The sequence below is a fragment of the Corvus brachyrhynchos genome, unplaced genomic scaffold (assembly GCF_000691975.1).
Source record: "Corvus brachyrhynchos isolate BGI_N302 unplaced genomic scaffold, ASM69197v1 scaffold433, whole genome shotgun sequence".
NCBI lineage: Eukaryota > Metazoa > Chordata > Aves > Passeriformes > Corvidae > Corvus > Corvus brachyrhynchos.
In genome coordinates this window covers 1,162,414-1,180,039 of record NW_008236935.1, presented here as the reverse complement: position 1 = coordinate 1,180,039, position 17,626 = coordinate 1,162,414, and the positions used below count along the sequence as shown (strand labels likewise).

At 38.4% G+C, this 17,626-nt stretch overlaps 1 protein-coding gene across 5 annotated transcripts in view; it reads right to left on the bottom strand.

Annotated features, from left to right (window-relative positions):
- PJA2 (praja ring finger ubiquitin ligase 2) overlaps positions 1-17,626 on the bottom strand; it is a 38,228-nt gene that overhangs the window by 5,817 nt on the left and 14,785 nt on the right. For 2 of the 5 annotated variants that reach the window (XM_017728373.1, XM_017728372.1), the window contains exons 3-9: positions 14,903-15,944; positions 10,508-10,693; positions 8,848-9,033; positions 6,635-6,743; positions 2,362-2,476; positions 1,957-2,072; positions 585-750 (exon numbers count right to left, since the gene is read on the bottom strand). In XM_017728373.1, the coding sequence (XP_017583862.1) occupies positions 688-750; positions 1,957-2,072; positions 2,362-2,476; positions 6,635-6,743; positions 8,848-9,033; positions 10,508-10,693; positions 14,903-15,944 (1,817 nt within the window). In that variant the 3' untranslated portion in view covers positions 585-687. Of the gene's footprint in view, positions 1-557; positions 751-1,956; positions 2,073-2,361; positions 2,477-5,065; positions 5,332-6,634; positions 6,744-8,847; positions 9,034-10,507; positions 10,694-14,902; positions 15,945-17,626 lie in introns of those variants that run through there. The other 3 variants (XM_017728374.1, XM_008629215.2, XM_017728375.1) reach the window with 3 other exon arrangements.

Here is a 17,626-nt window from a genome sequence, read left to right as displayed (position 1 = left end):
CTGGGAAGCCCCCACCTGCAGAGCGGCCTCCAGCTCTGGGATCCCAGCACAGGAAGGACATGGAGCTGTTGGAGAGTCCAGAGGAGGCCACCAAGGTGATCAGAGGGATGGAGCAGCTCTGCTATGAGGAAAGGCTGAGAGAATTGGGATTGTTCAGCCTGGAGAAGAGAAGGCTTTGGGGTGACCTAATTGTAGCCTTCCAGCCCCTGAAGGGAGCTCGCAAGAAGGATGGAGAGAGTCTATTCAAAATGGCATGGAGTGACAGGACAAGGGGGAGTGGTTACAAACTAAAAGAAAGTAGGTTTAGATCACATTAGGAGGAAGTTCTTGGCTGTGAGGGTGGTGAGACACAGGCACAGGTTGCCCAGGGAAGCTGTGGATGCCCCATCCCTGGAAGTGTTCAAGGCCAGGTTGGATGGGGCTTGGAGCAACCTGGTTTAGAGGAAGGTGTCCACGACCACAGCAAGGGGGGTTGGAGTCAGATGATCATTAGAGTCCCTTCCAACCCAAGCCAATCCATGACTACATATTAATATTTTATACTGAATTGTTTTCACATTATAATTAAAACAGGCAAAATTTACATTTTTATTTTGGTGGCAGATTTTATTTCTGACCCTAGTCTGAGGGTCCTGTAGCAATATTAACAGAAGATGCTGAATCATCAACCAAATAAAGAAAACAGGGTCAATCAGCTGCTTCGGGATGTACAGGTGCAAGCACATGACGACAAACAGGGCATGTTCCCGACTACAAAAAGAGAAAAAAAACCCAGGTCATTTGCACAGTTTGCAATTCTATTAAAAAGCTAATAATTATTTATAAAGTGTTTAGTGTCTTCACAACAGCACCACCTCAAACTCAAATTTGACTGCAGAGCAACCTGGAGCTGACAGCTAACACAAACTCAGAATGAAGACTTGTTTTGCTTTTAAACTAGCTATGCAGCAAATGCATCAGGTTGTCTCCAAATTCTTCTTCAAAGCATTGATTTTACAGGTGGGATTTCTTTTTTTTTTTTTTGAGGCAAGGATTAAAAATAAGCTAGGCACAGCCCAAATATAAGAGGAAGTATTTTGCCCTAGTTTTCAGCAATAGCAGTTTACTATGACAACAGAAAAAAAAAAGGCAGGATGTGTAAAACAAGGAAAATTACTATGGTAATCAACATTATCAAGGTAAAAAAATTATAAACCCACCAACTAAATCCATCAACCCTCCATGCTACAGGTGCTCTGCTATGACCCCCATAGTACAATCAATTAATCTCCCTTATACTCTTGAAATTGTGTTGCACTGTAGGCTCACTGAGAACTACCAAGCCCAGGCCTGCACTGCACATAAAGGAGAGTGCAAGTAAAAAAAAACATTAATTATGGTTGTTTTAGTCTAGCTTCAATGTGATGCAAGCCTTTTTAAGACATTTGGAAGGAAACTGATTACAGGTTATGAAAATGAAATCTAATATCGTATAGAATTACTAAAGGTAATTTAAAAAAAATTAATCTACAAGCATTTCAGTATTTCTTCTGCCAGCCTTAGCTGTCACCATAAATGGGCCTGACATTGTGGTAAGACAGAGCAGACCCTTTGCTATTCTCAGAGAAAATGAATCCATCAACTTTACTTCAAGGCAGGAATATAGTAAAGAAAGCTTTTCTTGTACCAAAAGAAGTTATAACTCATCCATGTCTTTCATTCTCAGTAAAGGAAAATGTGTTTTCCCTTACAGAAATATTTCCTCAATTAAAGAAATTACCCTTCAGGCAAGTACAAATACAGCTTTCTTTCCTCACTTGCACTAGAATTTGGTTGCATAATGCATAAATTCAACAGCCAGTTATCTCTTGGTATTTCATCCCACATTTTCAAAGACTTAAAAGTCGTTCTTCCCCGAAGAATACACGAATTACACAACACCCCCCACAAATCCTCCACCAGCCCTGTAGTACTTACTCTCTGTAACCAAAGAGTTACACAAGGTTTGTGAAACAAATGATGACAGGGTAGCTCAGTTATGATTTCACCTTCTATATATTCACTGCAACAGATAGTACAACACTGCTCTTGACCTAAACCCATGATGAAGAAAAATAATTAATACTTTGTTTTACATCTAAGATGAGCTCAAATCAAAAGAGATATGTTATCAACAGTATCACTAAAGGTTGCAAAATACAGTCACAGTAACTCCAGTAAAGATTAGTTTTCCAGATGGATCAAAATTCTACTCAGATTCAAAAGATCTTAAAACAGCATTATGGAGAAAGTATACTTAAATATTGCATCTATGGTATCACAGAAAGTTGAACTTGATCTTACAAACTTTGTGGAAATTACTTTTTCATTATTTTTCCATACCATTGTAGTCACCTGTGATGATACTCTGTGGCAAACAATCTATGGTTTCTTTCGTAGCTGGTGGATGAGTCTGTTCAACATCAAATGTAAGAGACTCCAACTGTGCCAGAGCAGTCTGAAAGGGTAAGGAGAGATCAAGTTCTCTTACTCACAAACGTAACATTTCATACAAAACAAGCAAGCAGGAAAAAGAATTCAATTCTAGCAGTATTACTTTTTAAAATGGAAGATACGCCTATCAGACTAACCATTACATCATTTTTAGTTTTGTAATGAATGAGATGAAACTGAAGGTCAAAACAACAATGCCTTGTTTTTTAAGCATTCTTAGAGTATGAGGACAGAGTCACAACTTAATCTACAATGAACATCTGTTAATTTTATAAAGTTACAGAAAAGGCAGCAAGTTGAAAATGTAATAAGGCTCGCCAATCTAAAACTGTCTTTGCATTTTACTTCTGAAAATAAATGCCTCATTAATGTGTTTCCTGGCTTCAACTATTGAAATAGTCGGGCACAAACAAAAAATATTAAGCTACACTAATGGTGTAAACTTCCAGAAATAAAAAACACATAAATGTTTCTAATCTTAAGACAGACATAATGCTCTGAGGCAACTTTGTTTTAAACTCAAATTTCACCATACAAAATCTTTAAGACTCCAAGGCTATGGCATATTTGCTACATATATTTGCTGTGTACATCATACACTCAACCATGTAAGACACTAGAAGGATGTCTAGTAGAAAAAAAAAAAATCAAAATCACAGAACTCAGAATATTTGGTTATATTTGCTAAGAAATGTACTAGCTATACCTGTTTGAACAGCAAACAAACTGAAACTGAAGAACCAAGAACACAGAAGCACCAGGTTCACACCCTTAATGAGTTAGTCACATCCCTTAAGTACAGCAACTTACTGTTCCAATCAGCTTGAAAATTATTTACTCTATTGGCCACAAAACTCTCTTAGTAAGAAGTATAAGACAGTGTAATCTGTAATGTTGGGAATACACTTAACCAAAAAGCTCTATATACTAGGGAAACACTGGATTATACAGAAACCTTTCCAGTAGTCTTTCCTCTTAAACTTTCCCTAAAGTTACTAGAGCTGCAATCTGAAAACATGCCTGCACTTGGATCACAGTGACAAGGTAGCTCAAGCAACCACAGTACCACAGATCCAACCTAGCAGGTTTATACTCACAGTCAAACCTCTGTGGGGGAGAAAGTTCAGCATGAGCTAACAAATATTTACAGCTCCTACTGCCACATGTATTCTCATCTTGGAATCTCTCAATTTAAGAGAAAACTTGGGGTTATCCCTAGCGCAGTGTGCGAGTCCCCCTGCAAAACAGGTACACTGCTCCAATTTTACAGCTAATACCCATCAAATTCTGCTACAGCAGAAAATACTACCTTACTAACATTAAGATGATTTTAGAACTTGTAATTGGATTTTGCTACAAGTGCAATGGTCTGAGAATAAACTGTAGGTAAAAATATTATGCTTAATCAGAGTAACTACTACACCTGGAAAAACTAGGCAAGATCCTAGTTCACATAGAAGATCCTAAGCACACAGAAGGTTGCAACAGTAGCTATGTGTCAAACATCTGTTTACACCCAGCATATGAGTATTCTCAAACAGAAAACATTGTATTGCTTGCTTGCTTTTGAAACCTACACATAAGAAACATCATAGACATAAAGCCTTACAGTGACTCTGATGCTTAAAGCCACATTTTCAAATTCAAAGCAAAGCAGTGTCTATTTTATAACTTTTCTAAGGCGTATCTTCAAAATACCTGTACTTCACTCCTCTAATTACTCATGTCACTGCTTACTTCTCCATGTACCATAAAAAAATGCTGGACATTGTTTTGTTAAAATCAAGAGTGCTACAGCCTACAGGGGTTTGAACTCTTCACCTCTGTGAATTGGCACAGGAAATACTTATAACGTCACTGATGCAGTGCAGACAGGCAGCCTGTTCTGTACTGCTAATGAAGTAAACCAGACACTCCCAGCTATGTTGTTTCTTTATAACAGATGAAAGAAAAAAAAATTTTAAATCACACATGCATTTTACTACTTTTAAGAACCCAAAGCCTTATAGAACATAGCTTTTCAAAACAAGTATCTAATATTTTCATTACTTCTCCCCTCCAAATGTCACAATTACTTGGGATAGCCCTCTCCCACTCCCTCCCCTCCAATTAATTAAGATACACTTGAATTTTGGATGCTTTATTATGTCATATCCCTCTCAAGTATTTCAAAGCAAGAGTAAATCATTTTGCTTATATTTTCTGAACAATTTTAGCAACCAACTTCATACTAGAAAAATATGTGCTCTTTATTTCTGCTTGAGGTTTGAAGGGAGTATTTGGAATTCTTACTCACAACCTGTGTCGTCCATGTGGTCACAATCAGTACAATTCCTCCTTTTATTACTCAGTTACCACTTTCTGCTGACTAATTCTAAATATGCCAGACTTCTACGCCCACCATAAAGTTTCACACCATTAAGTGCTACTTTCAAGCACAATTGCTATGTAAGAGAATTGGCTTTCCCACATTCACAGCACCACAGGTACCTCTGTAGTCATCTGCCTGCTTGCTAATGGTGTTCAGTGACACTGTTCCTGGTGACATAAATGCAATTACAGCACCTCCTCAGCCAGCCATGCACATAATCACCTAGGATTTTTTTACAGGTCACTCTGACAAGACTGCACACATTTCTTCTGGCAGAGTAATTAGGCAAATGTTGTTACACAGGAATGAGAAAGAATAACTTGAGTCATAATAAACTCTATCTCCTCTTCAAGTGTTACTGTGCAAATTAAAAAAAAAAAAGATGGGATTAGTTTCCCCTCGCTACACAGATCCTCTTGCTTTGGTGCAAAGGAGGAGGTCAACTGTTTCTGTAGTTCTGTTTTTTTTGATGTAGTGAGAACCAGCATCTAGGAAAGACACAAGAATATACAGCTTCAAAATACTGCTTTTATAATAAGGATATCAACACACCTTCCCCACATTAATGAAGTGTCTCTAAATGAGTAATGCTAACAAGACCCTATACAGCTGGAGAAAACCCTCTGATACTTGATCATGAATGATGACCTCCCATATACCTTGGGGGATGTACAAGGACTGGCAGCTTAAGGCAACAGCCCTTCCACTGCCTTGGAAAAGACCTGTGAAGCTCATTCAGAAAATCATTGACTTTGCACATATCCATGGGAAACAACCCATTATCTATGACTGTTCCACTGCCTGCCAGCTTTAGAAAGCATTTCAAAGTGCCCTTGGTATTTTGTCTGCAAGCACACTATGACATACAGCCTTGCCCTGTTCACCCCTTTAAAGTAAATGCTAGCAGTCAAACTGCCCCTTGCTGCCCTAAACTTATGTCACCCAAAAACCATTCAGTTCAGCTGTTGTAACACCATATTAATGTCTACATATCATTTAACTCTTATTTTGACAAATACCCTGCAGGGGAGATTTCTGGTGATGCAAGAATTGTCGCATTGCATCAAACTGGGTTTCTGCTAGCTCTATATTCACTCTGACATTGACCAACCTATAGTAACAAACAAAAGACAAAGATCATAACCATGCTGGCTCTTGATAATACATACTTTGGTCTATCCAAAATTAGACAGGTGAAATGGGATTAGAACAAGGTAAAGATAAGAGGTGTTTTTTCTTCTGGGTGGTTTCTTTACCTGATTGGGGTTTTTTGTTTGCTTGTTATTGGGTGGGGGTTTTTTAAACTTTTTTTTTTTTAAATTTAAAATACACAGAGTCAAGACAGTCAAACACAGAAAAGTCTTCTACTGATAAGTAAAAATTTGAGAAATCCAAATGTACTCTTGCAAAAAAAAAAAGCTGGGATAATTCGCAGGCACAGATTCAAGTATAAGCTTTCCTTTGTTATGTAGAGAATTTGGCAAAATTCTTTAGAATAAATTAAATGGCATATGTTTATACTGGTAGAAATCAGTAACTTTCTTTCCCTTATGAGGAAATAAATACATATGCTAAAAGGAATAGGTACCAATCAATGACTTCTTGTAGTACATCCTTTAAAAGAACTTCCAAGATGTATTTTCATGTTTGAAGACCTGAAAGTTCAAACTAACACAGGAAGTATTTTTCCCCCCATTCTCCCAATTTTCAGATTAAGTTGAAGAAGGATTCAACTATAAACATTTGTGTCACAACATCACTGATGTAAGACTATCAAAAATGTTTTAATACCTCCACAGCTTCTAAATGTTCCTCTAGTGCCATAAATGTGAGAAGTTGAGGTTCCATGTAAGGAACAGCTTGAGGAAGTCCTAGGCCATCACCAAATTCATCAAGTAGTCTGAAAAACATGGGATAGGAAACGGTCTTATTTTCAAAATAAATAGTTGCAACAGAAAGTCTGGGTATATCAAATTATTGCACATCACCTGCTAATAACAGCCAGATACCCAAACAGCTGATTTCTCCCTCCCCTGCCTCAACTGGACATGTAAATAAGATCAAAAGCTCATGGGTCAAGATAACAACAGGGAGATGAGTCATCAATCACCACCACAGGCAAAATAGACTCAATTTAGGAAAAGCCTTAATTTAATTGAAAGGCTGAACCAGATGATCTTTTGAGGTTCCTTTCAAGTTAGGCTGCTCTATGATTCTAAATGAATTAATTGCAAATAAAAATGGATTTGAATGGTGAGAAACAGACAAAAACTAAAACACCTTTCCCTTAGGACTCCCCTTTATTTCCAGGCTCAATTTCACTCCTTCATCCTTGACTCCTCCAAGTTCCCCTATCCCAAGCAGGGCACAGGAAAAGGAACTGGGGTTGTGGTCAGTCCACGGTAGTTCCTCTCTGCAATCACTTTCTCCTCACACTGTTTCCCTGCTCCTGCATGGGTCTTTCCCACTATCTGAAGTCCTTCACTAACTGCTCCAGCATGGGTTGTCCATAGACACAGTTCCTTTAGCAAATCCCTACCTGTTCCACCATGGTCCTCTCCAGGGGCTGCAGGGAAATCTCTTCTCCAGCACCTAGAGCACTTCCTCCCCCTTTCTTTTCTGACCTTGGTATCTTGCAGTGCTGCTTCTCTGACATCATCCTAATTTCTCTCCCACACACTGCTTGCTGTCCAGCATTTTTTATCCTTTCTTAAGTATGTTCCTGGAGGCCCCACCCTGTGGTGGGTCCACTGCAGCCAGTTGGAACCAGCTGTGTCCAGCATGGGGCAGTCCCAGCCTCTCAGAGGCAGCTTTGCAGCTCCCTACCTCTGGTCCCAGTACAGTGGTACCACACTCCCCACAATATTTACTTCAGAACATCCTGATAGGAGTTTTTAGTGCGCAAGGGCATAAGTTCAGCTAATATGTTTCATACGTATGCTGTTAGGGTTGTTTTACAACTAACAATCAGATTTTGATTACATCATGTGTCACAATTCATGGCTTGGCAGCTCCTTTGAGCTCTGTTTTAGAAATTCAGAAATCAAATCTTAAAACAGGCACAAGTGAAATCATGAACAGGTCTGCATATGCTCAGCAGACAAAACTTAACAGACCATCATCAACTTTGTTCCTGTTTTTAGTAACTAGGAAGCTTACCAAGGCTAACCTCCAACACTTAAAACACAGCTTCTGTCCCTATCACACAATTCCATTGCTAGCTTACTGCCTGACAGTGTAAGAACACATGCCTTACTTCTAGTTTGGACTCTCATGCATTAGCTCCTTTTATGCTTTTCCACAGTATAACTTCACAAGGAGAAAATATCAGTGTTGGTACGTCTGCACAGTAGTTTATATTTTAATAAGCAGAAGAAAGCAAGTGTTATGCCTCTCACTGGAAAGCCTTCTATCTCATTCTAAAACAAACACATTATACTATTACACATTATACTGTTCTGAATGTGACTCCAATCACTTTATTCCTGGTATATGCAGCATTTTTATAATAAACTTATTGCAATATCCTCCAGTAATCTAACGACAGAAAATAGAGCGAAGCATTCAAAATTATGATAATATTAGGTAAGTGCATGGCATTTCACAGAGAAATAAAATACGTTTATAATAGCTAACTTACACCAGTTTCAAAGGAGGAAAATACCAATTATAAAATAGGAGTGACTTGAATGCTGATTACATTTATATTGCCTTACTTTTGTTATACTTCCACTTGAAAATTAAATGAAAGAATACATCCATCCCTATCATATTTAGGGCACCAAAATTTTGTCAAATCACAGCCTGATTTAGCAAATCTATTCCTTTTTCTCTCATTAGCAGATACATAGCACTTGAAGTACTTTAAACCTTAAAACTGAGATTATCAGTCCTTGAAGCAACTGCATACTGATAGCCATGAGTACTTTTGACATCTTACATAAAAAACAAAATAGTAACTACAAAACCTCTAAAATTAAAGCAGACAACTATCAAATGCATACCTCCACTCCACATCCAGGTCTTCACTCACACTGGAGTCATCCTCAAGGTTGTTATTTCCATCCAACAAGAAGAATCCAAGATGCACAAATTCACTAATTGGATCATTTTCCTCATCACTGCTACTTTCTACGTCGTCTCGGAATCGTAACCAAGGAATTTCACCTTCCTCCAAAAATGTCTGCTCCCTTAATATAAATAAATGAAAAGCTAAAACTAAAAAGCTAAGAGAATTTACAAACACATGTAAGCAACAAAAGCTAAGCATAACACAGACTACACAGGCATGTTTCCTAGACTCCAGAGTCACAGATTAGGAATTTAGCATTTAGCACAAACATTCAAGAAATCCCCAGTGGAATCAGCTCCAGACTCAGCATCTAATGACATCCATGATTCCGTGGCAAAGTTATTTGCCTAATGTTCAAGGCCAGTAGTACAGTAAGCAGCTTGCTTTGCGTTTTCCCTAGTACAGCCAGCATCCCTGTCAGGGTTAATAAATTTGGTACTAAACATTTTCTTATTTATCTACAAGTTCCTAAATGCATTAAGGAGAAAGATTGTCTTGACACTCTGAAGCAGCATCCACAGCAAAACTTGGCCTGAATGTAATGCAAAGAGCTACTACTTGCAAGAGAAGCTATCTAGCAAGAGAAAGACTCCCCTCATTCTTGGATACTCCAGAGGAGCACAAGTCACCTGGATACTGAGAGCCACAGGGCTGTGAGTCCCACTTTCCTTATAAAAGGGAAAATAGGCAGGAATTATGTTAAAGATTGTATTATATTAAGCATAATCTTAATTATGTTAAGATTCATACATTTTCATGCTGTTCATATCAAAGAAAGTTAAAAAACACAGAGGTCCATTATTGTTGTTCTGAAACAGACGAGTTTTCATAAAGTTTTCATGAAGTCACACTAGTTCTCCAAGACCCAAGAATGTGGAAAATACCAAAAAAACATTAACAACAAACTGGACTGCTTGGCAATAGGCAAGTGAACCTAATAGCGGAAGAAGCTGAAAGAACACTTAGGTGGCTTTTGTTTTATAAAGACTCAAACTAGAGTCAATGTTAGCTGCTTAAAAAAAGCCAAGCACACTCTTCTTAGCTATACATAACTACAAATTTTGCCTTATAGCAAAGGCAGCTGCAGTTTATAAAGTACTGAATGACTGGAAAAATAAAGTACGTTTAAAGTTACTAGGGCAAGCAAGTAGTTCAAGTTTAATTACTGATACGGCTGCAGAAAATGAGGAGCAGCAGTGGAATAGAGAAGCAATAAAGCAGAGAGATAAACAAGTTCTTTTCAAGGAGTCCTAACCAGTATCAAGAGGTGTTTATGTAACATGTACATATTTACAACTAACTTGCCAAACTAGCTTTTTGAAGTCAATATATTAAGTCTATTAACCATATTGACACTACATTGTCAATGCACTCTCACTGTTTCTGAATTTTTCATTAGCTAGAACTGTTTGCATGAAATGCCGTATTTTCCCTGATTTGAAATACATACAACTACTCAGATTATTGTGATGCAGGCAAATGATTGCTGGTAACTGCTTTTAGAATAGATGTTATTCTGTGTAGTGCTGTGTGAGTACCCTACTACTGCTGCCAAAAGCTATAGAAAGTTAGCCAATAAAACAAAGGCATACCCTTCTTGGAAACAGAAGTCTATGTTCTCCTCTTTCACACCACTGCTGCTCCTCTGCACCTCAGGGTCATGCTCCTCCCTGCATGGGACAGTCTCCCAGCTTTCGTCACTTGAGGACTGCTCTTTTTCCATAGCAGTAAAATAGGAAGGTGCAGACGCAGACCATTCTCCATCACTGCAGTCTGAGCTGCAATTTAAACAAGGCAACAGAGTATGAATTTAAACACTGCTTTAGGGGAAAGAAAACAAACAAATACTCCGCCATTTCCTACTTTTCTATCAACACTGCTCTCAATATAGGCAATTTTTTTTCTAAGAGACATGAATCTTGTGCTATCTATAGATGCATTACAAATCAAGTGTAGAGTTGATTAAAAAAAATAAATAAGTCTGTAAGAAAGAATTCAAGAATTCTGCCTATCCTACTTTGCAAAAATGTTCTGTTCTTCCCTTGCCTCACTTCCAGAGTACATGAAACAACTCAAGAACATAAACCAGACTCTCTATACATATCTTTCTCCCAGATCACAAAAACAACAGCAGTGGCACTGCTTGATTAACAAATAATAATCAATGTCAGCCTTACCTCTCAGCCAAACAAATCTAAAGTAAAAGCTCTCAGGACATATAAGCCATATAGAATAACTTCTTTAACACAGAAAGATATAATGGATGACTTACTGCAAACTATTTGATTCACTAGCCCAAACAAGATGAATGGCAGGGAGTTTTTCAAAGACAATTTGCTCAGCCACCACATAGAAAAGGGCAGTAAATAAGCTTTGGGCAGCTTAAACAAAATAGTAGTGCTAGCACAGTCTAAGGAAGGATGAACTACTGCTACCATTGGTAATGGCACTTAGATGATTCACTCACTACAGTGACAGTTACTGAAATTCAAAATATAGTCAACTAGCTATGTCCCTTCAAAAAGTTAGGGAAAACATATATGCAAACAGCCAGCATGCTTAAGAGAGCTCATTTTATAAAGCAATCCACAATACCCACAGTATTACTTTCAAATCTGCTAAACCCAGTATGTTCAGGTGTATTCTTACCTCCCCACCTACAAGCTCACTAATTTCCTCCCTTATCGAATATTATGAATACATGTCAATAGAACTTTCAATTTAATGAATTTTAAGTGCTTTTGGAAAACAGCACAGTATACACTGCAAGTTTTACAAGAATAAGTAAGTTCAACACACAAATTATATATAAGCATTTTGAGGCAGGAATATATTTTTCTATCACAATTTTGATGACTAAAAAGTCATGGAAATGAGCATATTCACTAATTTTGGGCTATTTTAATGGATTACTTTAATTTAGAAATCATATCTATTAAGAAATTCTGACAGGTGGTCTAATGCATCTCATATTACACCAATTAAACCTAAATACTGACATTTTTGAACCTTTTGTTCTGTTTGGTTCTTTGGTTTTGGGTTGGGAGTTTTGTTCACTTTGGAATGTTGTTTGTTTTTTATGCTGTTTGATCAAGTTTTTAAATATATATTTTACAATTTTATCTTAGATACTCTAAGACTACCTGAAATACTCAAATTTCTTGTTTTAGTTGTCTCTATTTTACAATCCGAGAATGACTTCCAACACACTTTAAAATAATACTCCTTTGGTTTTAGTCCAGTTTGCTCACTTTAAGGTTTATACACAAACACTCATTCAAACCAGAAAAGGATATGCCTAAAGCCACTAATACTAAACAACTGAAGAACATTAAATATTTCAGAACTCAAGACTGAACTGTGCTCAATCTGCAGAGCTGAGATGCAGAACATTACTTAATGGTTAGAGCTACAGACTTGTCACTTCCCAAAAGCATAGCACACAAACTTAGCCTCTGCATGTTGATTTTCTGACAATAGTGTCTCCCCTGGCTGAATCCCCTCCTAACCTGTACCTGCCATACAGACCAAAATTAAACAGAGTGAGATAATAGATATGATCCTCCTCCCTCCATGCCTGCCCTGAGACATTCCACCACCCTTCCAACTTAGAACATACATGTTTCTTACAAATATGCAAGACTTTCTCCTTCTAACACCACAATAGCTGTGCACCTCCTTGAAGCAAAAATGTGAGGTTGGAGGCCCACACTGCAACAACCAAAAGGTGGATTTCTCCCTGGGTTGGGAAAAAGCTAAAATTGAGCTGAAGGATGTCATTTGACACATATGTCAAATCCACTTTTTATGCAAAACTTCACCATTCAAGAGGGAACATATTACTCCTTTGTACAGACTAATCATCGACAATTTACTTCATAAACATAAGACTTTTGAGGTTCTAGAACATAAATTATGGGGATTCTAAGTTAAAAACATATGACTCCCATTTACTGGTTCAGTTATTGTCATCATCAAGAACATTTCAAATAATCAATCCATGCTTCTTTTTGTCATGCTACAATAACCCATCACTATGCATCATGGAAGCCAATGCTATAATTGTAGAACACATTCCACCTCCTTCATGGTACTTTAATCTTCTAGCAGCAGCATTTCAAAAATGGAGAAGATTATGCACAAACAAAAATTTTTGAAAAGTAAACTTTACAAGTGAAGGATTCATTTGCAAGTACCTTTACTAAGAATCACAGAATTGTCAGGGTTGGGAGGGACCTTTGAAGATCATCCAGTCCAATCTCCCTGCCATCCTGCAATCCAACCTGGAGCCGGTAACACAGGAACGGTCCCAGGTGGGTTTGGAATGTCTTCAGAGAGCGAGACTCTATGACCTCCCTGGGCTACCTGTTCCAGTGCTCTGCCATCCTCAAATCTGAAGTTCTTATTGTGGTAGAACTTGTGTTTCTGTTTATGCCATCGCTCCCTGTTCCTGTCATTGAGCATCACTGAAGAGACAGTCTGCCACCATCCTTCTGGCATCCACCTTGGAGACACTTATTTGCATTAATGAGATCCCCTCTCAGTCTTCTCTTCTCCAGACTGACCAGGAACAGCTCCCACCTCTCCTCATAGGAGAGATGCCCCAGACCCCTCAGCATCTCTGTGGCCTCCACTGGACCCTCTCCAGGAGCTCCTTATCTTTCTTCAACTGTGGAGACCAAAAATGAACACAATATCCCAGATGTGCCTCACTAGGGCCAAGAAGTGCGGCAGGATCACATCCCTGACCTGCTGGCCACACTCTTCCCAATGCATCCCAGGACCCCACTGTCTCTCCAGGCCCCCAGGGCACACACAACTGGCTCATGGTCAACTTGTCACCCACCAGCAGAGCTGCTCTCCAGTGGGTCAGCCCCCAGCCTGTGCTGGTACTGAGGGTTATCCCTACCCAGGTGCAGGACCCTATACCTACACCTTGAAGAAAAAAAGCCCCTATGTCTACTATCCCATTTTAAAATGCATTTTATTCTTTCATGGTTGCAACTCTGCAATATTTCAAGGACAAGATTTTAAGCAAATTAATTTTCATGTTTTTCTCTCTACAAAAACACAGGAAACACAACCTACTAAGCAGGTTAGCTTATGAATGGCAAGCACATGCACAAAAGAGCCACATCAACATCCAGAAGACACGTCTTGTAAAGAATGCTGTGGGAACAGAATCAACAAGATGAAAGCAAACTGGAAGAAAAATAGGAAGAAAGCCATCACAAACACTACTGCAAGTTCCATAAATGATCAGAAAGCTAGCAATGTTTTTACCCTCAAATAACTCAGTTATATAATTCCAAGTCATAGTGAAAAGTTCTCAACCGACGTTTTATGAATAGAAGTTAATCAACGTGTAAGGTTTATCCAAATTATCCTGTCTTTTAGGTGAAGAGCTCAAAACAGGAGGAACCTGAATACTACTCCTTGTGTCAAGGTTGAAGCAATTTGTAAATCTAAAACTGCAATAATTAATAGTTACTTTGGAAATACCTATTAGTCTGAAGAATTTCCATTAAAAAAGGGATTACAAGCAACCCTATCAAGTTATTCTTCAGCTATTACAAGGAACAATTTCTTTCAAAAGGCTGGAGACAAGAACATAAATAGGCTGCCATACAAAAAACTGAGATTTGGTCGCAAAAAACCAAATCCTGAAGAATAAGCCTAGAAGGAAACTTTCAAAGCTGAACAAGGCTTTCAGTCTTTACCCTCCATCTGCTCAGTAAAAATGAAATAAAAATAAACAAATAATATCCCTCAGTGATAAGATGCTCTGACTGCAGACATAAGGAAAGGCTTTTTACATTACCAAGAGAGTGAAGAAGAACTGAAAGGAAGAGTTGCCACCTTGTTATCTGATCATATTCTGAAATGCTTCAAGTTTTTATGTCTCGTTGGCTAACATAATGTTCAGTTTTGCACAATATTTACACAGAAGATTCAATACTAAAACAGATATAAAAATGAAATTTTACCTGTCTTCATCTTTGTGGGACATTAAGTAATGTCTGTTGCGGTCTTCAAACTCATTCCAAAAAGCACTGTCACTTAGAACACTGTTTTGTTCTTGAGCTACTGCCTTTCTTCTTAAGTCTATTTCTCTGTTCTTTTGATCACTGTGGATTCTTGAGAGAAAGAACAAACCAGAATTCATCTCTTCCTTGCCATCTCTCAAGGGACACTCAGGATGGCATTGATGGACATCAGCAATTCCAATTCTCCTCCAGGAATCACTTTCCTCTTCATCATCACTAGGGAGATGGTTTTCTCTCTCCAGCTGTTTTGCAGTATTTTGTTTTCTAATTTTAGGTCTCACTACTAGCTCAGGTGAATTTTCTTGCTCAGTCTCTCCATCACTGATGTTTAATACACCAGCAACTGGTAGGGAGCTTCCAATTCCAACATCCACTATATGTTTTATCTGCTGTGTTTCATAACTGTCACCACTCAGGCTAATTTTTGGTATAGCTTCATCTTCAGCAGATTTAAGTGTCCTACTGTTTGGACATGCCAAAGGCATTGGTCCTGCTTCTTCACAATTTTCTCTATAAATGCTGTGGTCAAAAGCAGACAGTCGGGACTGTAAGTCACTAAAAGGCTCCACCTCTTTTTCACACTGGCAAAGTATGTTATCTAGTCTTCCCTGAATTAGACCTGCTGCTTCTCTTATCCAAGAACATTTGTATTGAGCATCCTCTTCCTCTCCATCACTGCTATCTGGCTCATAGGAGTCAATGTTTACAAAAGCAATTCCATTTTTAGCATTCAAATCATTACACCCTCCAGATGTGTATTCTGCAAGGTCCTCAGATTTTTCATACGGATTCATAAAGTCCTGTGAGATTTGGTTGCCTTCTAGACCGTAACAGAACACAGAACATGGTGACGCAGTCACTTCCGAAGATAGGCTTGATGCACTTTGGCAAACAGGTTCTCTAGTGCCAGCATCTTTTGACAAAGGCTCATCTAATAAATCAGCAGAAACTTGAACCAATGGACTGGAACCTTCAGAGAAAGCTTTAAGAAAGAATGCACTGGAATAATCAAAACCAAAAGAAATATTCTCATCTGCAACAACTGCTCATTAAAAAGAAGGGATAATTTACTAGGACTGCAGTGGAAAGTGATAGAAATATTTATCAGAGATGCAGTCATTCTTCAGTAATATATTTACTTTCTCATTTATACAAACTAAGTTTATAGAAATAGATCTAAATTATACAATTCCAGCTACAGATGTGATAAGGAAAAAAGGATTAAAGGAACACGTACACAAGCAGAATTTTTACATTGTTTATATAAAGGGGAATTATAAGACAACAGGAAAACTGAAAGAACATCTCTTTCCATATTGGACTACCCATTCATTAACTGGCTAAATTGTGCCTTCTGCCACACTCAGATAAAACCACTTATTGCTACTATAAATTACATACTAAGAGAACTGTATTTTGTACATGCACCTTTGAGTGCAACTCTTTATAAGAAGAAAATAGCAGGGTTGAATGTGGTATTACAGTTAATAGTTGCTTCATCACGAATGCACTTTAGTTATATTACACTTGAACACTTCTTGCATAAAGAGACAATAAACATCAAATCTAGCAGAAAGAGTTGAAGAAGGTAAAACACGTATACTGCTGCTACTACAAAATCAATCCCTTGTTCAAGTAATTTTTAAACTCCTAACCAAGGAAATAGTCCAGACTATTTTGTCCAAAATCTCATCTAAATTGTTACTCCATGACTAGGTTGGCGAATTCCTGGCACTGGAATCTTATGAGAGCTATGCCCATCAGCACCAGGAATATAGCTTCCAGGAAAAAATACTGTATCTAACTGATTAGAATCTTGAAGCCCCTCCACAAAATTGCTAAGAGCTGAGGCTGGCTGGCAGGGCCCTCTGGAGATCATCCTGTCCACTCCTCTTGCCCAAGCAGAGTCCCATACAGTAAGTTGCCAAGGAACAAATCCAGTCGTATTTTTAATATTTCCATTATTTAATATTTCCAATATTTCCTTCTACCCACCTTCCACAGTTTCTTAGATTCCTAAAGCACCTGGATGATAACTTCATGGCAGAGGTACTAAATGGGCCAACTAGGATAGGTGCCCCCCTTGATTTATTGCTTGATAACAGAGGGTCTCAAGAGCCAAGAGACTGGTGACAGTCTTGGCCACAGTGAGCATGAAGTGATCGAGTTTAAAGTCTCTGGTGATAGAAGGCAAAGTAAAAACTTCAACTCTGGACATGAGAAGAACAGACCTCAGGCTGCTTAGGGCACTAATTAGTGAGATCTGGGGAAAATGCTTTGGAAGGTTGCTGAGGTCAGTGCTGGTCACTTTTTAAGAACGACATCCCAAGGGCACAGAAATAGGCAATTCCAAAAATGTTGGGAAGTCAAGCAAGTGAGGCAGAAGGCCAGCTTGGATGATTAGGGATCTTCTTTAGGAGCTAAAGCAAGAAAAGAAGGTGTATGGCCTGTGGAAGCAAAGTCAGGTGACATGGGAGGAATACAGACATGCTGCTGCCACTGTAGGGAGAAAATTCACGTGGCCCAAACTCAACTGGGGTTGAAGCAGGTCAGAAACGCGGGGGACAATAAAAAGAGCTTTTTTAAGTATGTCAGTGCAAAGGCAGTGCAGAAATAACATCAGCCCATTACAGGAAAAGGATGGTCAACTCACAGACAGGGAAA